General features: G+C 39.7%; 2 protein-coding genes across 3 annotated transcripts; both read right to left on the bottom strand.

Moving 5' to 3' along the window:
- Positions 1-4,221: 4,221 nt before the first annotated feature.
- tmem120aa (transmembrane protein 120Aa) lies at positions 4,222-11,626 on the bottom strand. The gene is made up of 12 exons (XM_047378479.1): positions 11,251-11,626; positions 9,042-9,160; positions 8,821-8,952; positions 8,680-8,739; positions 8,501-8,596; positions 8,282-8,371; positions 7,109-7,174; positions 6,941-7,002; positions 6,487-6,579; positions 5,788-5,852; positions 5,573-5,641; positions 4,222-4,742 (listed from the first exon to the last, which is right to left on the bottom strand). The coding sequence occupies exons 1-12, from the start codon at positions 11,323-11,325 to the stop codon at positions 4,629-4,631; spliced, it is 1,041 nt and encodes a 346-aa protein (XP_047234435.1). The 5' UTR covers positions 11,326-11,626; the 3' UTR covers positions 4,222-4,628.
- Positions 11,627-15,381: 3,755 nt separating this feature from the next.
- styxl1 (serine/threonine/tyrosine interacting-like 1) lies at positions 15,382-23,380 on the bottom strand. Of its 2 annotated transcripts, XM_047379731.1 has the most exons (9): positions 23,286-23,380; positions 22,299-22,394; positions 22,088-22,149; positions 21,045-21,144; positions 20,817-20,950; positions 19,640-19,794; positions 19,459-19,547; positions 17,155-17,267; positions 15,382-15,629 (listed from the first exon to the last, which is right to left on the bottom strand). In XM_047379731.1, exons 2-9 carry the CDS (start codon positions 22,384-22,386, stop codon positions 15,498-15,500), a joined length of 873 nt encoding a protein of 290 aa, XP_047235687.1. In that variant the 5' UTR covers positions 22,387-22,394; positions 23,286-23,380; the 3' UTR covers positions 15,382-15,497. The 2 variants fall into 2 exon arrangements, with proteins under 2 accessions (XP_047235687.1, XP_047235686.1); XM_047379730.1 differs by lacking the exon at positions 23,286-23,380 and having other exon boundaries at positions 22,299-23,187.
- Between the last annotated feature and the right edge of the window lie 1,056 nt (positions 23,381-24,436).

Here is a 24,436-nt window from a genome sequence, read left to right as displayed (position 1 = left end):
CCCGTGAAGCTTGTTTTCATGCTTTTACCTTGGTTTCTTTTCTTTTCTTGCCCCTTTAATAATAATAAATAAGGTTAAATCAACTATACTCTTTATCAAAACTCTTCTGATTACTATATTTGCATTTAAAACCTGATCTAGGCCAGGCAGAGCAAGGCAAGGCAAGTTTATTTTTATAGCACATTTCAGTAGCAAGACAATTCAAAGTGCTTCACATGAAGGAAAAAAAAAAGGAAAAAACACATTAGGCATAGTACATTAAAGTGACATAAAGGTAATTAAAAAATAAAGAGAATAGAATGATGGATAAGAAAATGAAAGGAAAGTTGGACTGAAAACGTAACTAATAATGTTTAGATGGCCCAGTCAAAGGCCACTCTAAACAAATAAGTTTTCAGTCTTGATTTGAAGCAACTTAGCATTTCAGCGCCTTTACAGTTTTCTGGCAGTTTATTCCAGATTAGTGGAGCATAAGAACTAAAAGCTGCTTCTCCATGTTTGGTTCTGGTTCTGATTCTGTAGAGTAGATTTGAGCCAGAAGACCTGAGAGGTCTGGGTGGTTGATCCACTGACAACAAGTCTGTAATGTATTTTGGTGCTAAGCCATTCAGTGATTTATAGACTAACAGAAGTATTTTAAAGTCTATCCTCTGAGCTACAGGGAACCAGTGTAAGGACTTTAGAACCGGGGTGATGTGCTCCACTTTCTTAGTTCTAGTGAGGACGCTGGCAGCAGCGTTCTGGATCAACTGCAGCTGTCTGATCGACTTTTTAGGCAGACCTGTGAAGACATCGTTGCAGTAATCAATTCTACTAAAGATGAACGCATGAATTAGTTCTTCAAGGTCCTGCTGAGATATTAGTCCTTTAATCCTGGAGATGGATTAAATCCTGGAGAGAGATCTACATTATGTGCTGATCGAAATAACCAAACAGTTTTAACTTCTTAAAACAACTTACCTCCCCAAGAAATAAATCATTATTTGTCATAATTTTTGATGGATATGGAAAGAAATGATGGGTTTTGTGTCGTACTTTGCAAAGTTTGAATCCACTCACTACAGGCAGCTATGATTTATTTGAAGTGTTCTTTCTCCACAGTGGCATAAATATACAACAAACACCCTTTAAATAAACTTTTTAAAACAAGAATTGGATGTTCCAGTTCAAAGTTCACATTTACTGTGGATTTTCTCTAATCCACACAGGCTCAAATATATTTAAATATTCTAAATAACATTTTAATTAATATCCAATAGCAAGTTGCAATTCAACTGCGATTATTGTGTACCGCATCACGTTTCTGGTTCAATTCTTGCTGGATATTTGTCCGCTCTGCTTGACAGAATTGGTAGTCTATTTAAATAGTTTTTTTTTTTTGGCACAGCCATGGCTTCAAACACAGTTCATAGTTTTTGATATAGCTGAGGCTTTCCTAAATCTTAATGTTAGCCTGCATTTCTATTCCGTAAAGGGGGAGTAGGTGGTGCTGGTGCCTATCCCCCAGTCATTGAACGCGAGCGAGAGGCGGGGTACATCCTGGACAGGTCACTATGCAATACACACACACAGACTAAAACCTGAGGACAACTGAGAGTCCACTTAACCTAACTGTCATGTTTTTGAACACTGGGAGGAAGCCAGAATACACAGAGGAAAAACACGGGAAGAACATGCAAACTCCATGCAGAAAAACCCCGGGGCGAGATTTAAACCCTGGACCTTTTTGGTGCAAGGCCACAGTACAAACCACTGCACTGCTGTGCAACCCCAGTTTTTATTTGTGTTGCAAATCGCTGCCTAGTTAGAAGACCCAGCTGTGCCCAACTTTCCATCTGATCTAAAGTGTCCCTTGCAGATCAAAGACAGGTGGTTAGAATAATCAGGAACAGTCCAGGAACCACCAAGACTCAATCCTGCTGTGCACAGAAAACTGCTGGAGCACCGGTGTCACTCAACAAAGTAAAGTAAGTTTTACAGCACCATCTGACAGGGGGCTAGCCAAAACAAAAGCTGCTCCTCCAAATCCAACACCTTTAAGCTTGACAGAAATTTGCCCCACATAGTCAGACGTCTTCTGGACAAAAGTTCTAGGTTAGGATGATGTAAAGACAAAACTGTTTGGCCACCATGACAAGGTGACAAACATGACAAGGATCCCAAACACACTTTAAACCTATTTCAATAGATGAAGCAATGTAGCCCTGATCTCAGCTTTGGTGCTGATTGGTGGACTAATGTTGAAAGATGGGTGGATGCATGATCATGAAAGCCTGAAACAAGAACAATTTGAATGGACCACTAAAAGCACCAAATTAATACAGCAGAAAAGTTCATTAGATTTAGGCCTGAGTTAAAGGGTGATATTTATAATCATATTGTCCTTTTGACAAAAACAATCAGAATGATCTTAAAACCAGACCATAAATAAATAAAAAGGTTCCTCCACAAGAATAAAGAAATAACAGAAGTGCAATGGCATCAGTCAGCTGTTATGGTCACTGCTTCCACCTAGTGGACAACTTATATATCGCGAGACATTTGAGATGTACAGGTCCTTCTCAAAATATTAGCATATTGTGATAAAGTTAATTATTTTCCATAATGTAATGATGAAAATTTAACATTCATATATTTTAGATTCATTGCACACTAACTGAAATATTTCAGGTCTTTTATTGTCTTAATACGGATGATTTTGGCATACAGCTCATGAAAACCCAAAATTCCTATCTCACAAAATTAGCATATTTCATCCGACCAATAAAAGAAAAGTGTTTTTAATACAAAAAACGTCAACCTTCAAATAATCATGTACATTTATGCACTCAATACTTGGTCGGGAATCCTTTTGCAGAAATGACTGCTTCAATGCGGCGTGGCATGGAGGCAATCAGCCTGTGGCACTGCTGAGGTCTTATGGAGGCCCAGGATGCTTCGATAGCGGCCTTTAGCTCATCCAGAGTGTTGGGTCTTGAGTCTCTCAACGTTCTCTTCACAATATCCCACAGATTCTCTATGGGGTTCAGGTCAGGAGAGTTGGCAGGCCAATTGAGCACAGTGATACCATGGTCAGTAAACCATTTACCAGTGGTTTTGGCACTGTGAGCAGGTGCCAGGTCGTGCTGAAAAATGAAATCTTCATCTCCATAAAGCTTTTCAGCAGATGGAAGCATGAAGTGCTCCAAAATCTCCTGATAGCTAGCTGCATTGACCCTGCCCTTGATAAAACACAGTGGACCAACACCAGCAGCTGACACGGCACCCCAGACCATCACTGAATGTGGGTACTTGACACTGGACTTCTGGCATTTTGGCATTTCCTTCTCCCCAGTCTTCCTCCAGACTCTGGCACCTTGATTTCCGAATGACATGCAGAATTTGCTTTCATCCGAAAAAAGTACTTTGGACCACTGAGCAACAGTCCAGTGCTGCTTCTCTGTAGCCCAGGTCAGGCGCTTCTGCCGCTGTTTCTGGTTCAAAAGTGGCTTGACCTGGGGAATGCGGCACCTGTAGCCCATTTCCTGCCACACTTTTTCCTTCCCACAGACTTCCCACTGAGGTGCCTTGATACAGCACTCTGGGAACAGCCTATTCGTTCAGAAATTTCTTTCTGTGTCTTACCCTCTTGCTTGAGGGTGTCAATAGTGGCCTTCTGGACAGCAGTCAGGTCGGCAGTCTTACCCATGATTGGGGTTTTGAGTGATGAACCAGGCTGGGAGTCTTAAAGGCCTCAGGAATCTTTTGCAGGTGTTTAGAGTTAACTCGTTGATTCAGATGATTAGGTTCATAGCTCGTTTAGAGACCCTTTTAATGATATGCTAATTTTGTGAGATAGGAATTTTGGGTTTTCATGAGCTGTATGCCAAAATCATCCCTATTAAGACAATAAAAGATGTGAAATATTTCAGTTAGTGTGCAATGAATCTAAAATATATGAATGTTAAATTTTCATCATTACATTATGGAAAATAATTAACTTTATCACAATATGCTAATATTTTGAGAAGGACCTGTATTATAGGTTTAATACCGTGTGAGTTCTATTAGATATCTTGAAAACATAAAATTGGATCATTACCACCAGCAAAATCTGCTAATTTCACTTCAACAGCAGGTTTACACAAAATATTTTTTATTTAGTTGTACTGGAGTCATATGATAGATATGTCATGTGATGTGTAATGTTAAAGCAGCCATGTCACATAAAAACAAAAGACGTAAGGACTTCAGGCTGTTTTATTCTGCAGATAACTTACTTAAAAAGCCAACAAACAAAGCAGCTCCTGAGCAAAGAGTCACAAGTAAATAAATATTATTCAAGTAACATTTTCTTTATCAGTAACACTCCTTCAAACTTTCAGAATCTCTGAAACAAATGCACAGCCCTACTGAAACACAACAGCTGTAAAGTAGCTGGTTGATCTTTTAAACAATCAATAATAAAGCTGATTTGATTTTGATTTAAACAAACGTGAAATGCTGGAACTTGGAATGAGATTCAAGTAGCAGAGCGAGTAAATGGTCCACTCGGACAGGGATCCTGACAAAAGAAACCAACTCTGACTGTCTCTGGTTTCTGTCTAGTAAATAAGACGCCATCTTGGTCTGTTCTGCTTACAGCGGGCTCACACAGTTTTGGACTTGTCTGCGTTGTTTACATATTTCTGGTAAACCACCCTCAGCGTGGTGTACAGATTTCCCATGAAGAGCACCATGTAGGAGCAGCCGCACATCAAAACCTAGACGGCAAAATAAAGGAATGGATCATTTAAACAAGATTTAATCAAGACTTTTCCACATTTTAGTCACATTAAAATCAAACTTTATTTAAATGTATCTGATTTGGATTTTGTGTGACAGACCAACATGAAGTGGTGCATGTTTGTGAAGTGGACGGGAAATCTAAACGGTTTTCAGCATTTTATACAAGTAAAAATTTGATTAGTGTGGAGTTCCTTTGTTTTCAGCCCTCCTGAGTCAATAGTTTCACTGAAGATACAGCTGCATGTCTTTTATGGTGTGTCTACTGTATCAGCCTTGGATGTTATTCTTTGCAAAATGGCTCAAGCTCAGTCAGACTGGATGGAGGATGTTTGTAAACGTCAGTTCTCAAGTCTTACCACAAAGTTTGGATTCAGGTCGGGACTTTGACTAGGCCATTCTAACACATGAATATACTTTGATCTAAACCATTCCATTGTAGCTCTGGCTGGATGCTCAGACCAGCTTCCATGTTCCTGCTGAAGAAAAGCATCCACACAGCATGATGCTGCCACCACCATCTATCATTTTGGAGATGGTTGTATGGGGTATTTGGGGGTTTTCTCTGTGTTAGCCAAAAGGCTCAGCGCCTCCTTCCACATGTTTGCTGGGACCCCTACAAGGCATGTGCCAAACTACTAACAGGACTTCTTTTCATGTGAAAAAAAAGAGGAAAAGTCCAAGGTACATGAATACTTTTGCATAGCTGTATTTCTGGATTAATTTACCCACATCTTCCTTCTCTCCATAGTTTTGGTGGTTTTTTTGAAATTACTGAAAAGAAAATGAAGTTTTATGGGACACTAACCTGCCATTCTTTACACTCTGGGAGCTGGAACATCCTGAAAAGCGTCATGCTGTTGTACAGCTGCCAAAACTGCAACCAAGTAAAAAAAATCAAGCTTAGTAAGACAACTTCAAATTTCTTTTTCTTGCATTCAGGCACATCATTTTCTGTTTTTAGTGAGATAACATCAACATGAATGATCCAAAGACGTCACTTTAAAAACTGCGACTACATACCTGACCAAAGTACAGGAAGGGAAGGAGGAAGGTCAGGCCTCTCCACATCCAGGACTGGAAGCCCTCTAAACACCCAGAGAGCAGAGAGGAGACTTACTGAGCTGACATTAAACAAGTCTCCCAATGTTCTGAAGTTTGAAATGAAACATTTTACAGCCATGATAAGAAAACTGTCATAACACAATTACAAAAAAGAGCAAGTCGTGCTTTAAACTTTTGTTGCACTACTTTAATTCTGTTTGAGTGAAGCATCGTAGTCCCTTTTTTTGCCTGATCTTGTAAACATGATGGAAGTTAACAGTATTGGTGAGTAAATGGGGATAAGGTCTGAACCAGATATGCACCGGTATGAAAATTTAGGCTGAAATCTATATCCAATATTAATATTACTGTTATGGCCGATAACCAAAATTTACCGAAACTATATATACTCCCCTAACCTTTCAACACCCTGAAAAAACGACAAAACAGCTGACATTGCTTCTCTGCTTTTATTAAACTCCCCACAATCCTGCGCTGCATCACTGTCACATGACTGAAAAAAATACCACGTGGCCAACAAGATGGAACTAAACTTTAGTTATCAATATCGGCCCAGTTCTACAGGTTACTTTTAAAAAAAATCGGGCCGATATGTTAAAAAATGTCAGGTGATATTTACTTTAAGTGTAAAAGTGCTGAGCTGCTGCCTGCACTCACCAACTGTAAGGTCCATGGTGTGTCTTTCTCCCAGCGCTCTGAGTCTGTACAAAGAGCCGCTCTGGTAGTAGTACTGCAGGAACTGGACAAAACCTACAAACAGGGAAATAAACCAAAAAAGACAAGGAAACAAAAGAAGCTCACAGCTAACAAATCACTGATACTGACTATTGTTTTTACACTAATTTTACCTCTTCTTAATCACATCTAATATTCCGTAAGGTGATGATGTCTAATTCTTATAATTATTACGTCACTTCGGACACAAACTGCATGTCATAAGTATGGAAAAATGCTTCTTTAAACAGCTGTGTGATTACTATATCATACAGTATTTAAGGATAACAGTCATGGGTTCATGCTGCTAAAAGCCCAAAATTAGCAGCGGACAAGTAGAAATTCAGCTGTTTAAGCCATAATGTAGTGTTTGACAGGTCGAGACAGAATCTCTTACTTTGATAGAGATTGTAGGATAGAAACTGATTTCTAAACATCTGGTAGAGGGCGCCATCAGGCCTGCCAACAAAGATCACATCAGGTGAAAGTGGTGCAGAGTGAAGGAACAATATGTTTGGTTTATTACATTATGATCTGAGGTGGAGGAGTCCAGAACAAGTCTTACCAAGTCAGCATCACTCCAGACAAGAAGGTCGATATGTAGTGATGGAAAACCCACCAACCTTTGATCCTGAAACAGCAAACTGGTATCACTGGATGTTGGGTTCTGAGATTTAAATCCTAATACAGGCACAGAGCTGTGCAAAATTTTTCATTCCCCACATACTTCTTCACGTTTTGTCTCAAGACATCAATAAGCTTTTTTAGTTTTATTGATCAAGCTTCACAGAGGTTGAGCTTTACTTTACCAAACAGATCCAGTTCAGTCAGATTGGATGGAGACTGTCCATAAACATCAATTTTCAAGCCTTGCTACAGATTCTTGGTTCGATTTAGATCTGGACTTTGACTGGGCCATTCTAACACATGAGTTTGCTTAGACCTAAACCATCCTATTGTAGCTCTGGCTGTGTGTTTAAGGTCATTGTCCTGCTGGAAGGTGAACCTCCACCCCAGTCTCAAATCTTATGCTGCCTCTCACAGATTCTTCTCCACGATGGTCCTGGATTTAGTTTCATCCAGCTTCCCATCAACTCTGACCTGCTTCTCTGTCCATGCTAAAGAACATTGTCTCCACAGCATGATGCTGCCACTACCATGTTTTACCATATAGATGGTGCGTTTAGGGGGATGTGCACAGCTTCCTCCCTGACCTGTCTCATTGATCTTCATGCTGCAGTTTGTTCATTAAAGTTCTAACAAACCTCTGAGAACTTCACAGAAGATCTACATTTGGACTGAGATTAATTCACAGATAGCTGGACTCTGTTCAGAGATCAGGTCATTTCTCAAGGCAGTCGGTTGTATGGCAGTCAGGTATATGTGCCATTCTCCGTTCTGTTCATATTTCTGTTCTAATTTTTGTTGGTCTATGACATAAAATGAATCCGAACAGGCAGGATGCTCAAGGGGTGTGAATCGTTTGCTGTATTTTACTGCAGATTTGCAAATTATAGATACAAGCACATATCTAGTTTCAGACATTTATTGTAAATATGCATTGTTTCAAACTGTCATCAACCAGAAAATATGAAAGAGACTGTAATGTGTAATCCCCAATGGACTCAATAAGCAGACAGGCACGTGAAGCAGATTTAAACAAGTTGAAGGATTTTTGGACCTTTTATCTCTCAGGGAGCATCTCACCCTACATGGGAAGATAAAACCAGGTACAGACCTTGAGCCGTTGCTGATGAGGATACTCTCCCGGATGGTGAGCGTGCAGTAATACCAAACCAGCAGGAAGTTGAACAGAGCGTCCAGGACTCTGAAACAAGAGCACGAATGATGAGGAACGTGTTCCACCATCACAAAAACCAAACACACGGTGAATCTGACCGTGTGAAATTTCCGAATAACTTCAACCAGCATCAACAAGGTGTTGGGAAATGATTACCTGTAGCTAAACAAAAAGCGACATGTGAAGGAAAACACGAAGAAGATGACGGTCAGGACGAGTTTAAACTTCTCATACTCATCTTTATATGCAAACCTGTGTGGAGAAACAGAAGGAGAGGATTGGTGAAATGGTTCTGAAGTATCTCCGCTGTGGTTGCAGTAAAAGCGGTGACTTACTTTGCCTGCTTGTTCAGGAGCGTTACATTAACGTTTCCCAAAACAAGTGTGAGGTACAATCTAAACAGGAGGATACATAAATCAGTCACAAAGTGGAGATCTTCAGCATTGAAAAGTTCAAAACATGCAACACGATTATACCCGTTCTTCTTTGGCAGAAATGCTTCCATCTCAAAGAAAACATTCCTTTTGTCTTTGATGGACTCTTGCATTCCAGCAATGGACTCCATCTCCTCTGGGCTTAGGTTTGATGTTGGAGAGTTTTCTTTGCATCTAATTATGGAAATATGTCGACACACATTAAAAACTAATCATCAACAACATTTCCTGTTGAGTTAAATCCATTTCCTGTCAACACCCACCCTTTCAATGACAAAGTGAGCTCCTTCAGTTTCTTCCTCTGCCTTGCTATAGCACTAGAGCAGCTGTTTTGCAGTTTGGTCACTTCTTCAAGCTTCTGTTTATATAGACGATGGGTGTCCTGCAGGTGAAAACACATTAAAGAGGCATTCAGCGAAGAGAACAGAGCTGTACAACAGTTAGGTAGAAATCTGTGAAGTAGAATGGACCCCGGAAAGCTGCTAAAATCTTGGAATATAGTGAAAAGGTTCAACATTCTGGGGCTGCACAGTGGCGCAGGTGGTAGCACTGTTTCCTTGCAGCAAGAAGGTCCTGGGTTCGACTCTTTCGGCATGGAGTTTGCCTGTTCTCCCCGTGCATGCGTGGGTTCTCATCGGGTACTCCGGCTTCCTCCCACAGTCCAAAGACATGCCTGTTATGTTAATTGGTCTCTCTAAATTGCCCTTACGTATGAATGGTTGTTTGTCTTGTGTGTCTCTGTGTTAAACTGTGATGAACTGGCGACCCGTCCAGAATGAACCCCGCCTCTCGCCCGTAGACTGCTGGAGATAGGCACCAGCTCCCCCGCGACCTTGTATGTACAGAAGATGGATGGATGATTCAAAATTCTTTGTCCCTCATTTCAGAAGTGAAACCCATATATTACATAGATCTATCACACATAGAGTGAAATATTTAAAGCCTTCATTTCTTGTAATTTTGATGATTATGGCTTACAGAGAATGAAAACTCTAAATTTGATCAGCCTGTGGTTCTGCTGAGGTGCACAGGAAGCCCAGGACTCTGGACTTCAGAAAACCCAGTGGACCAACAGCAGCTGATGAAATGGTTCATCAGATCATCACTGACTGGAAACTTCACACAAAACCTCAAACTGCTTGGATTCTGAGCCTCTCCACTCTTCCTCCAGACTTTGGGACCTTAATCTCCAAATCCATCCATTCTCTACACTCGTTCATGAAGGGTTACGGGCCTCTGGTGCCTATCCATGGCAGTCATTGAGTGAGAGACCAGGTACAACCCGGACATTACGGGACAACACAGAGACAAACAGAACAAACAACCATTCCCAAGCAAACTTAAAGAGAACAATCAACATGCATACTTTGGGACTGTGGGACAAAGCTAGAGGACTGGAAGAACATGCAAAGTCCAAACAGACCAGAATGCGGACACAGGACCTTCTTGCTGCAAGACAACAGTGCTAACAGCTGCTCCACCATGCAGCTCTTGATTTGCGAATGAAATGTACTTTAATCTAAAAAGACGACTTTGGACCACAGAATAATAGTCCAGTCCTTTAGCCCAGGTTTTAAACTTCTCATTTTCTCTGTTCAGGAGTGGTTTGACACAAGGAATGTGACAGCTGGAGTCCATGTCCTGGATACTTTTGTATTTAGTGGTTCTTAAATCTTAAAAGACCCCAGCTCCAGTTCATGCTTTGGTAGACTTCCCCAAACTCTTTAAGTAGGCTTTGATTCATTATCCTCTCCATGCTGTGGTTATCCTTGCTACTTGTGCTTGCAGCTTTTCCTCCACACTTTGTCCTTCCACTAACTGTTCATTGATACCCTTCGTTATGAAGGGTCTCAATCACTGCCTGCTGGACAACTGTTAAGTAAGCAGCCTTCTCCATGATTGCATAAGCAATAAAATACCCCAAACTTAACTTTACTGTGTTTTTTTTTATTTAATTTAGGCAATTTTCTGAAAGGATGATTTTTGAGTTTCCATTAACTGTAAGGCAGTATCATCCAAATTAACAAATATAAAGGCATTAAATATATAATTACTATGGCTGAATTACTCATATAAATGAATGTTCCGATAATTAGCTAATTTACTGGGATGCACCTACATTCACAACAGTTTACAAAAACAGTAAATCCTACTAAGTCGCTACTCGTGATACCTCAGAGTTTAGCTCTTACTTTAATGAAATAGGATTATTCTTATATATATCATAGCAAATTCAGGCCTTTTTAGCATTTCATCTACTAAATATCTGCAGGTACAGCACATTTATTTTTAAGCCTGTGGTATATACCTGTAAAAAATGTTAATATTCCTTATTATCCTTATATTAATATTTTTATTTAATCTTTATCTGCTGAGTGGAACCCTCCTGCCCGCCCCACCCACACGTCTGTTAGCCTGACAGGGCTGCACTGTTTATTGTTTACCATTCCTGAATACATGAACTAAACTAACCTGGATATGTTGGTAATCTTTCTCCAAGTCGTCCCATTCCCGAAAACACTCGGATAAATCCTTTGGACTGAACATGTCTGCTCCGACGCTGGGGAACCTCTAGGACTTGTGAAATAACCGAGGATTCCTGAGCAACAGTTGCAACAATCAAAGCCACGTCCACGAACAAGCGTCGCTTCCTATACACGCCTTCAGAATAAAAGCTTCATATTTAAGACGCCCGGGATAAAACGCACAATTATAAATATGCTTTTTAAAATACTGGTAACTTCTGCTACAACTACTACATTTTTATCTAGTACTCTTAAAACATTTTCTCGCTGTCCTTACTGACTGCAAATACAACTTTACTTTTTAGAATTATATCCGGTATACCGTTACTATTGTGTCTTTATAAATTTTAAGGAAGTTCTGTTTATTGGTTCGTCCAATCAGATCACACTCTCGTGATGCCGTTATGTTCTGTCAACCAATCAGCGTCAGCGTATTGTCAATCAGTTTTGACTCGGTTCGTTGCCATGGAGGAAGTATGCGTCAGTGCGTCCGCCATATTGTGAGTGGCAAGGTCGCCTTGGAAACCAATTAGGCTTGTACAATATCAGAGGTGTCGAATGTGCGGCCCGGGTGCCACCTGCGGACCCTGGACTAATTTTGTGCGGCTGAGACTGCAATTAAAGAATGATACACATTAGTCCCGCCAGCACGGGAGGTTGATGCAGATGGAGATTTTTTAATTTTAATTATGGCAAATTTACAACACAAAATATTATTCTTTAGTAACATTTTTGCATTCTCTATGATTTAACAGTAAATAAAACCACATCTATTCAGTGACTTTTTCTCAAAAGCAGACAATGGTGCACCCAAATGTGCTTTAAATTAACTTGGCTAAATACAAATACTGCCAGCATTTTCAAAGTAAGATTGACCCTAAATTCTTAATGCGGAGAAAAGACAAAAACAAAATACATTTTTTTTTAAAGGGATCTAAAAATATCTGATTACTTTGATTGCTAAATTAATACACTGCTCAAAAAAATAACGGGAACACTTAAACAACACAATATAACTCCAAGTAAATCAAACTTCTGTGAAATCAAACTGTCCACTTAGGAAACAACACTGATTGACAATCAATTTCACAGATGTTGTGCAAATGGAATAGACAACAGGGGGAAATCTTAGGAGATTAGCAAGACACTCAATAAAGGAGTGGTTCTGCAGGTGGGGACCACAGACCACTTTTCAGTACCTATGCTTTCTGGCTGATGTTTTGGTCACTTTTGAATGTTGGTGGTGCTTTCACACTCGTGGAACCATGAGACGGACTCTACAACCCACACAAGTCGCTCAGGTAGTGCAGCTCATCCAGGATGGCACATCAATGTGAGCTGTGGCAAGAAGGTTTGCTGTGTCTGTCAGCCTGGAGGCGATACCAGGAGACAGGCCAGTACACCAGGAGATGTGGAGGAGGCCGTAGGAGGGCAACAACCCAGCAGCAGGACCACTACCTCCGCCTTTGTGCAAGGAGGAACAGGAGGAGCACTGCCAGAGCCCTGCAAAATGACCTCCAGCAGGCCACAAATGTGCACAAACGGTTAGAAACTGACTCCATGAGGATGGTATGAGGGCCCGACGTCCACAAATGGGGGTTGTGCTCACAGCCCAACACCGTGCAGGACGTTTGGCATTTGCCAGAGAACACCAGGATTGGCAAATTCACCCCTGGCACCCTGTGCTCTTCACAGATGAAAGCAGGTTCACACTGAGCACATGTGACAGACGTGACAGAGTCTGGAGACACCGTGGAGAGCGATCTGCTGCCTGCAACATTCTTCAGCAGGACCGGTTTGGCAGTGGGTCAGTAATGATGTGGGGTGGCATTTCTTTGGAGGGCCGCATGGCCCTCCATTGCTCGCCAGAGGTAGCCTGACTGTCATTAGGTACCGAGATGAGATCCTCAGACCCCTTGTGAGACCATATTCTGGTGCGGTTGGCCCTGGGTTCCTCATAATGCAGGACATTGCTAGACCTCATGTGGCTGGAGTGTGTCAGCAGTTCCTGCAAGATGAAGACATTGAAGCTATGGACTGGACCGCCCGTTCCCCAGACCTGAATCCGATTGAGCACATCTGGGACATCATGTCTCGCTCCATCCACCAATGTCACGTTGCACCACAGACTGTGCAGGAGTTGGCGGATGCTTTAGTCCAGGTCTGGGAGGAGATCCCTCAGGAGACCATCTGCCGTCTCATCAGGAGCATCTCCAGGTGTTGTAGGGAGGTCATACAGACACATGGAGGCCACACACAATACTGAGCCTCATTTGACTTGTTTTAAGGACATTACATCAAAGTTGGTTCAGCCTCTAGTGTGTTTTTCCACTTTAATTTTGTGTGTGACTCCAAATCCAGGCCTCCATTGGTTAATAAAGTTAATTTCCATTGATGATTTTTATGGGATTTTGTTGTCAGCACATTCAACTTTGTACAGAACAAAATATTCAATAAGAATATTTCATTCATTCAGATCTAGGATGTGTTATTTGAGTGTTCCCTTTATTTTTTGAGCTGTGTGTGTGTGTGTGTGTATATATATATATATATACACACACACACACACACACACACATGTATATACAGGGGTTGGACAATGAAACTGAAACACCTGGTTTTAGACCACAATAATTTATTAGTATGGTGTAGGGCCTCCTTTTGCGGCCAATACAGCATCAATTCGTCTTGGGAATGACATATACAAGTCCTGCACAGTGGTCAGAGGGATTTTAAGCCATTCTTCTTGCAGGATAGTGGCCAGGTCACTACGTGATACTGGTGGAGGAAAACGTTTCCTGACTCGCTCCTCCAAAACACCCCAAAGTGGCTCAATAATATTTAGATCTGGTTACTCTGCAGGCCATGGGAGATGTTCAACTTCACTTTCATGTTCATCAAACCAATCTTTCACCAGTCTTGCTGTGTGTATTGGTGCATTGTCATCCTGATACACGGTACCACCTTCAGGATACAATGTTTGAACCATTGGATGCACATGGTCCTCTAGAATGGTTCGGTAGTCCTTGGCAGTGACGCGCCCATCTAGCACAAGTATTGGGCCAAGGGAATGCCATGATATGGCAGCCCAAACCATCACTGATCCACCCCCATGCTTCACTCTGGACATGCAACAGTCTGGGTGGTACGCTTCTTTGGGGCTTCTCCACACCGTAACTCTCCCGGATGTGGGGAAAACAGTAAAGGTGGACTCATCAGAGAACAATACATGTTTCACATTGTCCACAGCCCAAGATTTGCACTCCTTGCACCATTGAAACCGACGTTTGGCATTGGCATGAGTGACTAAAGGTTTGGCTATAGCAGCCCGGCCGTGTATATTGACCCTGTGGAGATCCTGACGGACAGTTCTGGTGGAAACAGGAGAGTTGAGGTGCACATTTAATTCTGCCGTGATTTGGGCAGCTGTGGTTTTATGTTTTTTGTATACAATCCGGGTTAGCACCTGAACATCCCTTTCAGACAGCTTCCTCTTGCGTCCACAGTTAATCCTGTTGGATGTGGTTCGTCCTTCTTGGTGGTATGCTGACATTACCCTGGATACCGTGGCTCTTGATACATCATAAAGACTTGCTGTCTTGGTCACAGATGCGCCAGCAAGACGTGCACCAACAATTTGTCCTCTTTTGAACTCTGGTATGTCACCCATAATGTTGTGTGCATTTCAATATTTTGAGCAAAACTGTGCTTTTACCCTGCTAATTGAACCTTCACACTCTGCTCTTACTGGTGCAATGTGCAATCAATGAAGACTGGCAACCAGGCTGGTCCAATTTAGCCATGAAACCTCCCACACTAAAATGACAGGTGTTTCAGTTTCATTGTCAATCAGAGAAAGATAAGAGACTATATCTGCTCTTCCAAATAAAGAACAATAAATACACAATACAATGTGATGAGCACCAAAATGTAGTATCATCTACCTACCTCTAAAAATATAGCACATGACTAAACTTAGTAATGAGTTATAATACTTTTTAATTAATTAAATTTAACTACTGTTTTGTCAGAAATTCTTATTTAACATGTAAATGTAAAACACTTTTCATGGCAAAAATAACATAAATAAGTTTATTAGGGAAATTTAGCAAATTGCCTTTTTAAAGCAAATATTCAAGAAGCTGACCAGCATAAGGATATACATACAGATAGACTGATACGATGCATCTTTTGTTAAAATTGAGCTTTTGATAAATCTGTGTGTTTCCTTCCCATGGTGTGAACCTCCCAGTCACACAGCTGTTGTAGAAACCCTGTGTTGGGCCTCATGCTGGGTTTACATTTTATCATGTGCCTCCAGGCGTCCTGAAAAAGGCAAATCAACGAGGTTATGCATCATATATGCTTTCATTCCAACTTCAAGGCTAGTGTCTTCTTTAAAATAATTTGACATTTTAGAAGAAATAAACAGTTGCTGGCTTTGTTTGAAAGGTATTTGAGAAGATTTTATCCTCACTAGGACCAGTCCACACGATTGCGATCCATTGAAAATGGGACTGTTTTTCCATTGCTGTGAACACATCTTCATGACGTTTTAATGATCTCCGTGCACTCAACACTAGTAGAAACGTAAAAACGATGTAATTTCCCTGTGACGCCACTAGTGGATGGTATGTTCCTTGAAACTCAACATGCACCTGCGTACGAACACTCTGTTTTCACCCAAAAAAAAAAACCGCCATGTTAACAGGGCCGGATGATGTAGCCACGAGTAGATTTCATGATCGTTGGGTTTTGTGTCAAAGTTAGTGATATATAAATATATAATCCAATCCAACAAACCTTGGAACAATGGACTAAAAAAGACTGAATGATATAAATGGGACTGTATGCTGTGAGCATAGCAGGTGCTGTTTCATCTCTACACCACAAAAGGTGTGGTTCCACATACTTTTCACCGCTAAACACTCAGATGGCCAAAAACATAAAAAATGACCACCAAATTAATTAGTATAAAAATAATTTCCTTATTTACATTTTCAACACATGTGAGCACAATGTGAAAACACTCCTAGTCATATCCTTTATGGGCTGTGACGTCACAGGGCTAGGCGTGTACTAGAGCACAAGTTGATGTATGGAGGAGTTAAACTTTTGATGGACAATGTCTCTACGCCCAGGGCGGCAAGGCCCCTGGGGAGGCACAAATGCTTCAAAAAATTAAACCAACAAAAAAAATTAGCTAAAGTTATTTTACAGTTGAATAAGTTTTAAATGAATTATTTTCATGTCTACTGTAGAATGGAAATCCCTTTGTGTTATCCATGGTGTAAACACTAAGAAATCATGGCTGCACACTATGACTGGCTAATGATGCTGAAGTTGGTATCTAAAGCTGAGCTGAGCCTCCACTTTAGTGCTTAATCAAAGTGCAATTTTTTCTATTGTTTTGGACTTCATTCGAACATCTGTAGTTTAACTGTGCAGGAGGAGAGAGAAAGAAAACTACTACTGGTGTAGAGGGAGTCATAATAAAAAAACAGGCAAATGTTTTCACTTTCTCTTTGCAAATAATTTTGTAATCTTCAACATGAAGAGCAAATCAAATAAAATGTGACTCTGTTGAGCCATTTTTTTTTAAAACCACAAAAAGAAAAATGCGCTTTTTTTCCCCATTTATTATTTTAAAACCCCCAAAAAAATCACAACTTATTGTTTGTTTTTCACAGTTTCTTTTAAGACAATCCAAAAAAAAAAAAACATTTCACATGAATTAATCACATTAAACCATTGATAAAATTGTTACTTTGATATGAAAAAATAAAAAATAAAAAATAGTGTTTTGCTCTAATGATTTGTGTTCACGATGGACTGAATGACTCCCACTTACCTCCAGTGTGTATTTGAAGTGGTCCATGAGGAAGGCGATGGCCACAGCGCTGCAGCGGCTTCTGCCCTGCCTGGAAATGATCAGGACACGAGATCCTGCATTTATGTGAGAATCTAAACAACAAAGACAGAAGCAGAGAGCTGTGTTAACCCACTGTCATTTACCACTTGATAAAAAACAAATAGGCTGGAAGTTGGTGAACAAACTGGAAAAGTCAAATCCTGAATGAATGACAAATAACTCAAATCACATTCTGAATATTAATTTAGAAATGCACTAAAATCCAAGTAAATATTTTAAGATTGAAATCCAGTAAAAATTATAATTTGTGCAATTTGGAGTCTACAAAAATATGCAAAGCGCTATAAGATTTAGGCTCCTTTATTAAAAAAATAATCATCCTCCAGGGGGCAGAATGCAACCTGAGCTATGAGACCCAGAGTGAAACACCTAACATTTAATTTATTCCCTGTTTTAACTAACCCAAAACAACATTTATTTAACCTCCCACTGCAGTCACATGAAATGTTGTGTTTATGTGATATTATGACTTTATTTCATTTAAAGTGAATCATTAAAATAAAAAAGTACCTTAATTGAAGAACATGTCAGATCGGCTGCTTTGTAAATAAAACACAATTAAATATTAATCCTGCACTGGCTCTGTTTCAGTAATGCTTGGATAAATAACGAAATCAGTGTTAAGGACGCCCTGGAGGCTATAACTGACTCTCATTAAACTCCTATAAAACAAAAACGCTGATTGTGAAGAGTACACAGCGCCTTGCAAAAGTATTCATACTCTTATAGTTTTACACGTTTTGTCAAATAACAGCCACAAACTTAATACATTTATTCCTTTTTAGGATTTTATTTGATAGACCAACATAAAGTAGGGTTTTTACAAATTTGGCATTTACTTTGACACCCCTAAATAAAAGCCAGTGCAAACAACAAACAGTGTCTAATTTAACCTCATAAATCCAGTTGTTCTGTTTCTGGCCTCAGAAATCTGTTAGAGAACATCAGAGAGCAAACAGCATCATGAAGACCAAGGAATACAGTAGACCGGTCAGGGAGGAGGTTCTGGAGAAGTTTACAGCAGGGTTGGGTTCTAAAACAATATCCCAAGCTTTGAACATCTCACAGAGCTCTGTTTAATCCATCTTCTGAACATGGATAGAGGATAGACCAACTGCAGACCTACCAAGACATGGACGTCAACCTAAACTGACAGGAAGCAGCCAAGAGGGCCGTGGTAATTCTGGAGGAGCTGCAGAGATCCACAGCTCAGGTGGGAGAATCTATAGATTAATAGCTGTGCACTCCACAAATCTGGCCTTCATGAATGAGTGGCACAAAGAAATGCTTGAGCAAACATTTAGAGGAAGGTCCTCTGGTCAGATTAGACCAAAACTAGAACCTTTTAGCCAACGTGTAATTATTTATGGTTTCAGTTGGTAAATAGAGTCCTCATCATGCCATCGTCTCTCTAATTTAGTGTTAGTATAGATGCAACTGTCCTGTTTCTGACTGCAGAGGTTTTTTAGAGATTATAGGAACAACAGCAAGAAGAAAGCCATTGTTTAAAAAAATGCCTTAGGAAATCTAATTTGCAATTTGCCACAAGTCATATAGGGGACGCAACAAATATGAGCAAGAAGATGCTTTAATCAAATTAGACCAATGTTGAACCCTATGGCCTACATGCCAAACACCATGTGTAGTGGAAACAAAAGTGGCACATTATCCTGAACATACCATTCCCATGGTGAAATGTGGTGGTGGCAGCTTCATGCTGTGAGGATGCTTTTCTTCAGCAGGAAGAGGGAAGCTGGACAGAAACTATGGATGGAAGTAAATAAAGAACCTGGTAGAAAACTTGCTAGAGGCTGCAAAAGACTCCAGACTGGGGTGGAGGTTCACCTTCCAGTAGAACAACAAAGCCTTAACACACAGCCAGAGCTACAATGTAATGGTTTAGATCAAAGCATATTCTATGTTAAATGTGTTAGAATGGCCTGGTCCAGATCCAAATTTAACCAAGAATCTGTGACAAGACTTGAAAATGTATGTTTACGGATGCTTTCCATCCAAACGTACCGAGCTTGAGCTATTTCTCAAAGAAGAATATCCGAAACTTTCAGTCTCTAGGGGAGCAAAGCTGGTACAGAGAAACATTTCAGCTGTAAGTGCAGCAGAAAGTGGTTCTACAAAGTATTGACTCAGATTGGCTGAATCCAAGCTGTAAAGACAACACACTTTAACTCCAACTTGTTAAACAAAAACATGGGCGATACTCACTAATAAACCAGCATACTGTTTGGAAGTTTGAATATAGGTCCGACTCCACGTCATCAGCTACTGGGATGTTAAGGATCACCTGGGTCCCGCTTAAAGACATAGAGGTTAACAATTGTGATTTAAAAAATGAGAGCAACTTAGAAAGGAACATGAAAGGTTCGCAGATTTGATCTTGTCTTACTCTGCAGAGTCATTCTGAGTAAAATGTGAGAGGTTGACAGTAGCGCTGATTTTCAGGTCCTTCAGGGTGTTTGCATCCTGGCTTTGTTTCTGGTCTCCCATATACAGAAGTCCAGATATAATCTCCACTGGATAAATCGTCAGGTTTTCCAGCTCCTGAGATTAATCCAAAGAAAGATAATATTACCTGAAAGAAATCACTGCCTTTGGTTTTATTCTGGGCTATCTTAGTGATTATCTTAGTTATCTTATTATCTTATTATCTGGGTTATCTTAGTGATTACATTTAATTTCTCTTTGGGATTAATAAAGTATTTTTGAATTGAATTGAATTGATTATATCTGTACTGATCATCTCCATGTGGTGTACAACATTTAAAAGAAGGAGAATATTTTTATATGTTCTGTATTTATGTATTTGGATTTAGCATTTACTGGATAGAATATTCCAAGTACACCATGTAGGTCCTGCAAAAGTATTCATACCCTCTCAACCTTTTCAAGAGCTTCAGTGTATTTTCTTGTGATTTTATGTAGTAGATCAACACAAAATTGTACATAATATGGTGTCAAAGGAAAATGACAGATATTGTTTTTACTAAAAGTAAGTCTGCATACCTATATAATGAGTCCACCTGGGTCAAGTTTGTGTAGAACCACCTTTCACTGCAGTTACAGCTGCAGTCTTCTGGGGTATGTCTTCACCTGCTTTGCACATCTAGAAACTGAATCTATGGCTAATTTTCCTCTGCAGAATAACTCAATCTCTGCCCGACTGGATGGAGAGCATTTATAGATTCTTAGCAATATTTAGATCTGCCTTCGAAATTCATTAGGTGACTTCTGAAGCCAATTGGTTGCACCAGATTTTATTTAGGGGAATTAGAATCTGGATTACATACAAATACATGCCACACAAAAGAACACTCTTTGTGTTGGTCTGTCACATAAAACCCAAATAAAACTAAAGTTTGTGGTTGTGAAGTGACAAATTGTGAGAAAGCTTAAGGTGTAAATACTTTTGCAAGCCAGTGTATATAGTGTGGGACTGAGCAGCAAATGATTGTGATAGTTTATTTGTCTGTGAACTTTATTAACTCAAATCTAGGCTGAATAGATACTGAAACTGGTTCTGAATGGTGTGTAAAATAAAGTTGCTTGCATTTGTTGAGTTTTACAGTGATTGTGTAAAGGATCTTCTCAGTCCTTAAAAACGGGTACAGAGCCGAGAACGTCCTAAAGCCTCCTGTCAGTATTTGAACTGGATGGGAGCTGGATTTTGCCAGCACCTGGGCACAGTCGACTGCCCTTCCTAAAATCACAGCGAGCATAATTAATATCTGTGGCTGTTTGTGAACAAGGTATATGGTTACATGACTTCAGATCCAGAATTATAAAAGATGTACCTTGTTCCAGTAAACAGCTTGTGTTACTGTCATAGACCACAATGTGCTGCATACTGTCAATCTCCACTGCATCCGGCAAGTAGCATGAACCATCTGCACCCTGCAGATAAGTATTAGAATCATTTGTGAAATAAAAGAAATATCAGTGATTACAGAAAGGTCTCTGAAAGTAAACCATGAATGAAGATTAGAGTAGCTTAATCCATATTTACTTCTTAGATACACCAATTCATTTAAAGGTGCAATTAGTAAAAAGAGGTCCAAATTTCCTGGTCTGACAAAATAATAGACATAAAGTTAAATTGCACATTTTGTTGAGCTAGCTACCCTGGATTCTTTGTTTGGTTGAGCTATGTTTTCAGCACATCTGGTAAAGATGTTTACATAATCCTTAATATAGATGAATCTATTATAGAGGCAGCATATTCTGACACTGAAAAAATCTGAACAATCCAATCTTTAATTTAAGCAGATTGATGCACCCCCTATTGCCAACAAGGCAGCACTTGGTCTTCGACTACATTTCCCAGAGCTGGAGCATATACAGGGAGAGGGACCAGTTCCTGGTTGCACAATCTATCCAGACCAGGGGTCAACCTGCAGCTCCAAGGCTGCATGTGAGACTTTATAACTTTGATCAAAATGCTAAAAATTTGAGCAATGTTTTAAAATTTAAAGGTAATAAAAACAATGCTAGCTTTAGCAGTTTTTCCTAGGCATTTGCATGCAATATATGCATAACGTTTCCACTAGGAATGACACTAATAGTCTAAAAAATGTTGCTAAGTATGGGCTTTTTCAGTCATCTTCTATAAAAATCTAATGTCCCCTTGAAAGAAATGTATGAAAGCTAAAATCAAAAATAAAATTGTTGTTCTTTAATTTAAAAACCCTGGTAGATAACGGTACATGTGAAATTATATTTGGTAGCTTTGAGAAGATCATAGTATTGAGAAAAGAGACAAGACTTTTATCGACAGAAAGACAGAGAGACAGACATAAAGAAAGGCAGAGAGACAGACAGAGAGACTCGATTTCCATACCATTTTCATAATTTTGGCTGTTACAATATGACCTGTGCGGTAGTCCTGGGTTTCCTGGGCATCTATAAAAAAAACAAAAAAAACCATAAAAGTTGTTTAGAAATGAAATTTCAATGAGTCAACCAGGATTTTAGAACCAGAATAAAACAACCAAAAAACCATCAGAAAAGGCTGGAGTGTCAACAACAAATCATTTGAGCGGAAATCTCACCAATCAGACAGAGGTAGTTGATCTCTGCCAGCCTCGACACACACCGGCGCTGGTTGAGGAGATTGTAGAGCTCACCAGGCTCACACATGGTGATTTCAGCCATGGCAGGAAGAAGGAAAGGAAAGTTAAAGTCCAGAGAAACCAGAACATCAACATGTGAGCATGCAGTCTTCAATGGACAGCTTGTTTTCTGTTGCTAAGCAACGCAGAATTCCCTCTCATTGGTTGTTGGTGATGATGTAATCTTAAAGTCACTATATTTTGATTCTTGACCATATAAATTTGATTTTTATTCTAGGTTTATTCTGGAGTGCACGTACATGCACAAACTTAATGTTTGTTCACTTTATGATTTTTGTATAATTTAGTCTTCTACAGCCTCTTGTCAGGATCTGCCATTTTGTGTTTTGTGTTTGTTCACTTATTCAGTTAGGTGTTTCTATTCCTTTTGGTTTAGTAGTTATGTTTATTTTTTCCTGCCTGGTGTTTCTTAGTTTTGTGACTGTTCTCTCTGTACTTCAGCCCCTGAGTTCTAGTGGCTTGTCCTCTCCTTGTCTTTAGATCCCCTTTAGTTATTGTTTACTCAGGGGTTTGTTTTCCTTATTATTAGTTGTTCTCCCCAGCCTTATTTCTAGTATAGTTCCTTATTTTTCAGTCTGGGAATCAGTTATTTTGTTGTTCAGTATTTCTGTTTGTTTACTTAGTTCTTTTCATGTCCTTAGATTTAGTTTGAGTTACTATTTTATGTTAGCTCATGTTTAGGTTTCTTTTCCCTGTTCATCCGAGTTAGTTCAGTGTTTGTTTCCCTTAGAGTTGGCTCTAGTTTAGTTCCCCTCCTGTCTCTGCGTTTCCCAGCTCTCGTTGCCATAGTAACCTAATTCCCTCAGTTCCCTACACCTGATCACCACACCTGTCAGTATTCACCCTGATTACCTGCCTCTCTTCCCCATTGGTTCACGTTGCACTTCCCTCTGTACGTTAACTTACTGGTTTTCCTTGTTGCTCGTTGGTTCCTCCTGTTATCATCCTGTGTCTCCAGCTCCGTATTCCAGTGTTACCCTGTTACCTGGTGGCCTTTGCAGCTGGATTGCCAGTGAGAAATAATAGCAAAGGCAGAGGAAGGCGGAAGTAGCAGTTGGTTTATTCAGGCGCACACCATTCAGCCTAACAGCATCAAGCCTCTTAAGACACAATTGCAGCCTTAAATAGGCACAGCTGATAAAAGGTCTAAACCATTCTCTACATGGAATTTAACATCTCACAACTTCCAACTCAAACATACTTTCGTTGTCCGATGAGCTAACCCCTCCCTCCTACTTCCCCGTGTCTAAAGGGATTGCTCAATCTGCTCAGTTTTAAACTTTACACAGTATTACACATTTCATTCTTCAGCTTTCAGCATTCACTTTAAAACACCGTTGCAAAACCATCTCTTCATTCTTTTTATTCATGCTTTACAAATGATTAATGTTATATTTCTTTCATATATAGCTGACTGAGAATGTCAAACCTTAATGTTTTTCCTCTAATTCTCAGTTCTTAACCACATTTCAATCATACATCTTTTAACTTGTTAATCAAAGACTACTAATTTTATTCAATACATGTGAAAGAATATAAAATCATCATACATCATTTCTTTGGATATACTTGTTTATATTTTTGCAAAAGATAAGACAGATAATATGTGGCAGATAAAATGTGGCTCCACACAGGCCTCTCTAGTCTCTCAGCTCCAGAATATGAGAACATGCTTGTTTCTCTCCTCACTGCTTCAACTGAGTGTTTTAATAATTATTGCATGGATTTACACATAAGGATATAAGGATATTTATTGTAACTTTTATGGAGTTAACTGTGAGCAGTTACTAAATGTATGGATTACATGGAAAGATCTCACCTTGTTTTGACAATACATGTATCAAATATATACATATTCCCCCTTACATTTTATAAATATTTAATATTTTTTAAACCTACACACCCAAACAACACAAAACCCCCCACATTTTCCATGGTCTCTCCCGGAACCTATAAATGGTGTCTGAACCCTCGGGGAAATATTTGTCCAAACACCCTGGAGAGGACACTCACACTTTTAAACAGATTTTACACAAACATTTGCTCAAGTTTCAAAA

The sequence above is a fragment of the Girardinichthys multiradiatus genome, chromosome 11 (genome assembly GCF_021462225.1).
Source record: "Girardinichthys multiradiatus isolate DD_20200921_A chromosome 11, DD_fGirMul_XY1, whole genome shotgun sequence".
Classification (NCBI taxonomy): domain Eukaryota; kingdom Metazoa; phylum Chordata; class Actinopteri; order Cyprinodontiformes; family Goodeidae; genus Girardinichthys; species Girardinichthys multiradiatus.
Note: the sequence above shows the minus strand (reverse complement) of the source record. Positions and strands in the feature narration are given on the sequence as shown.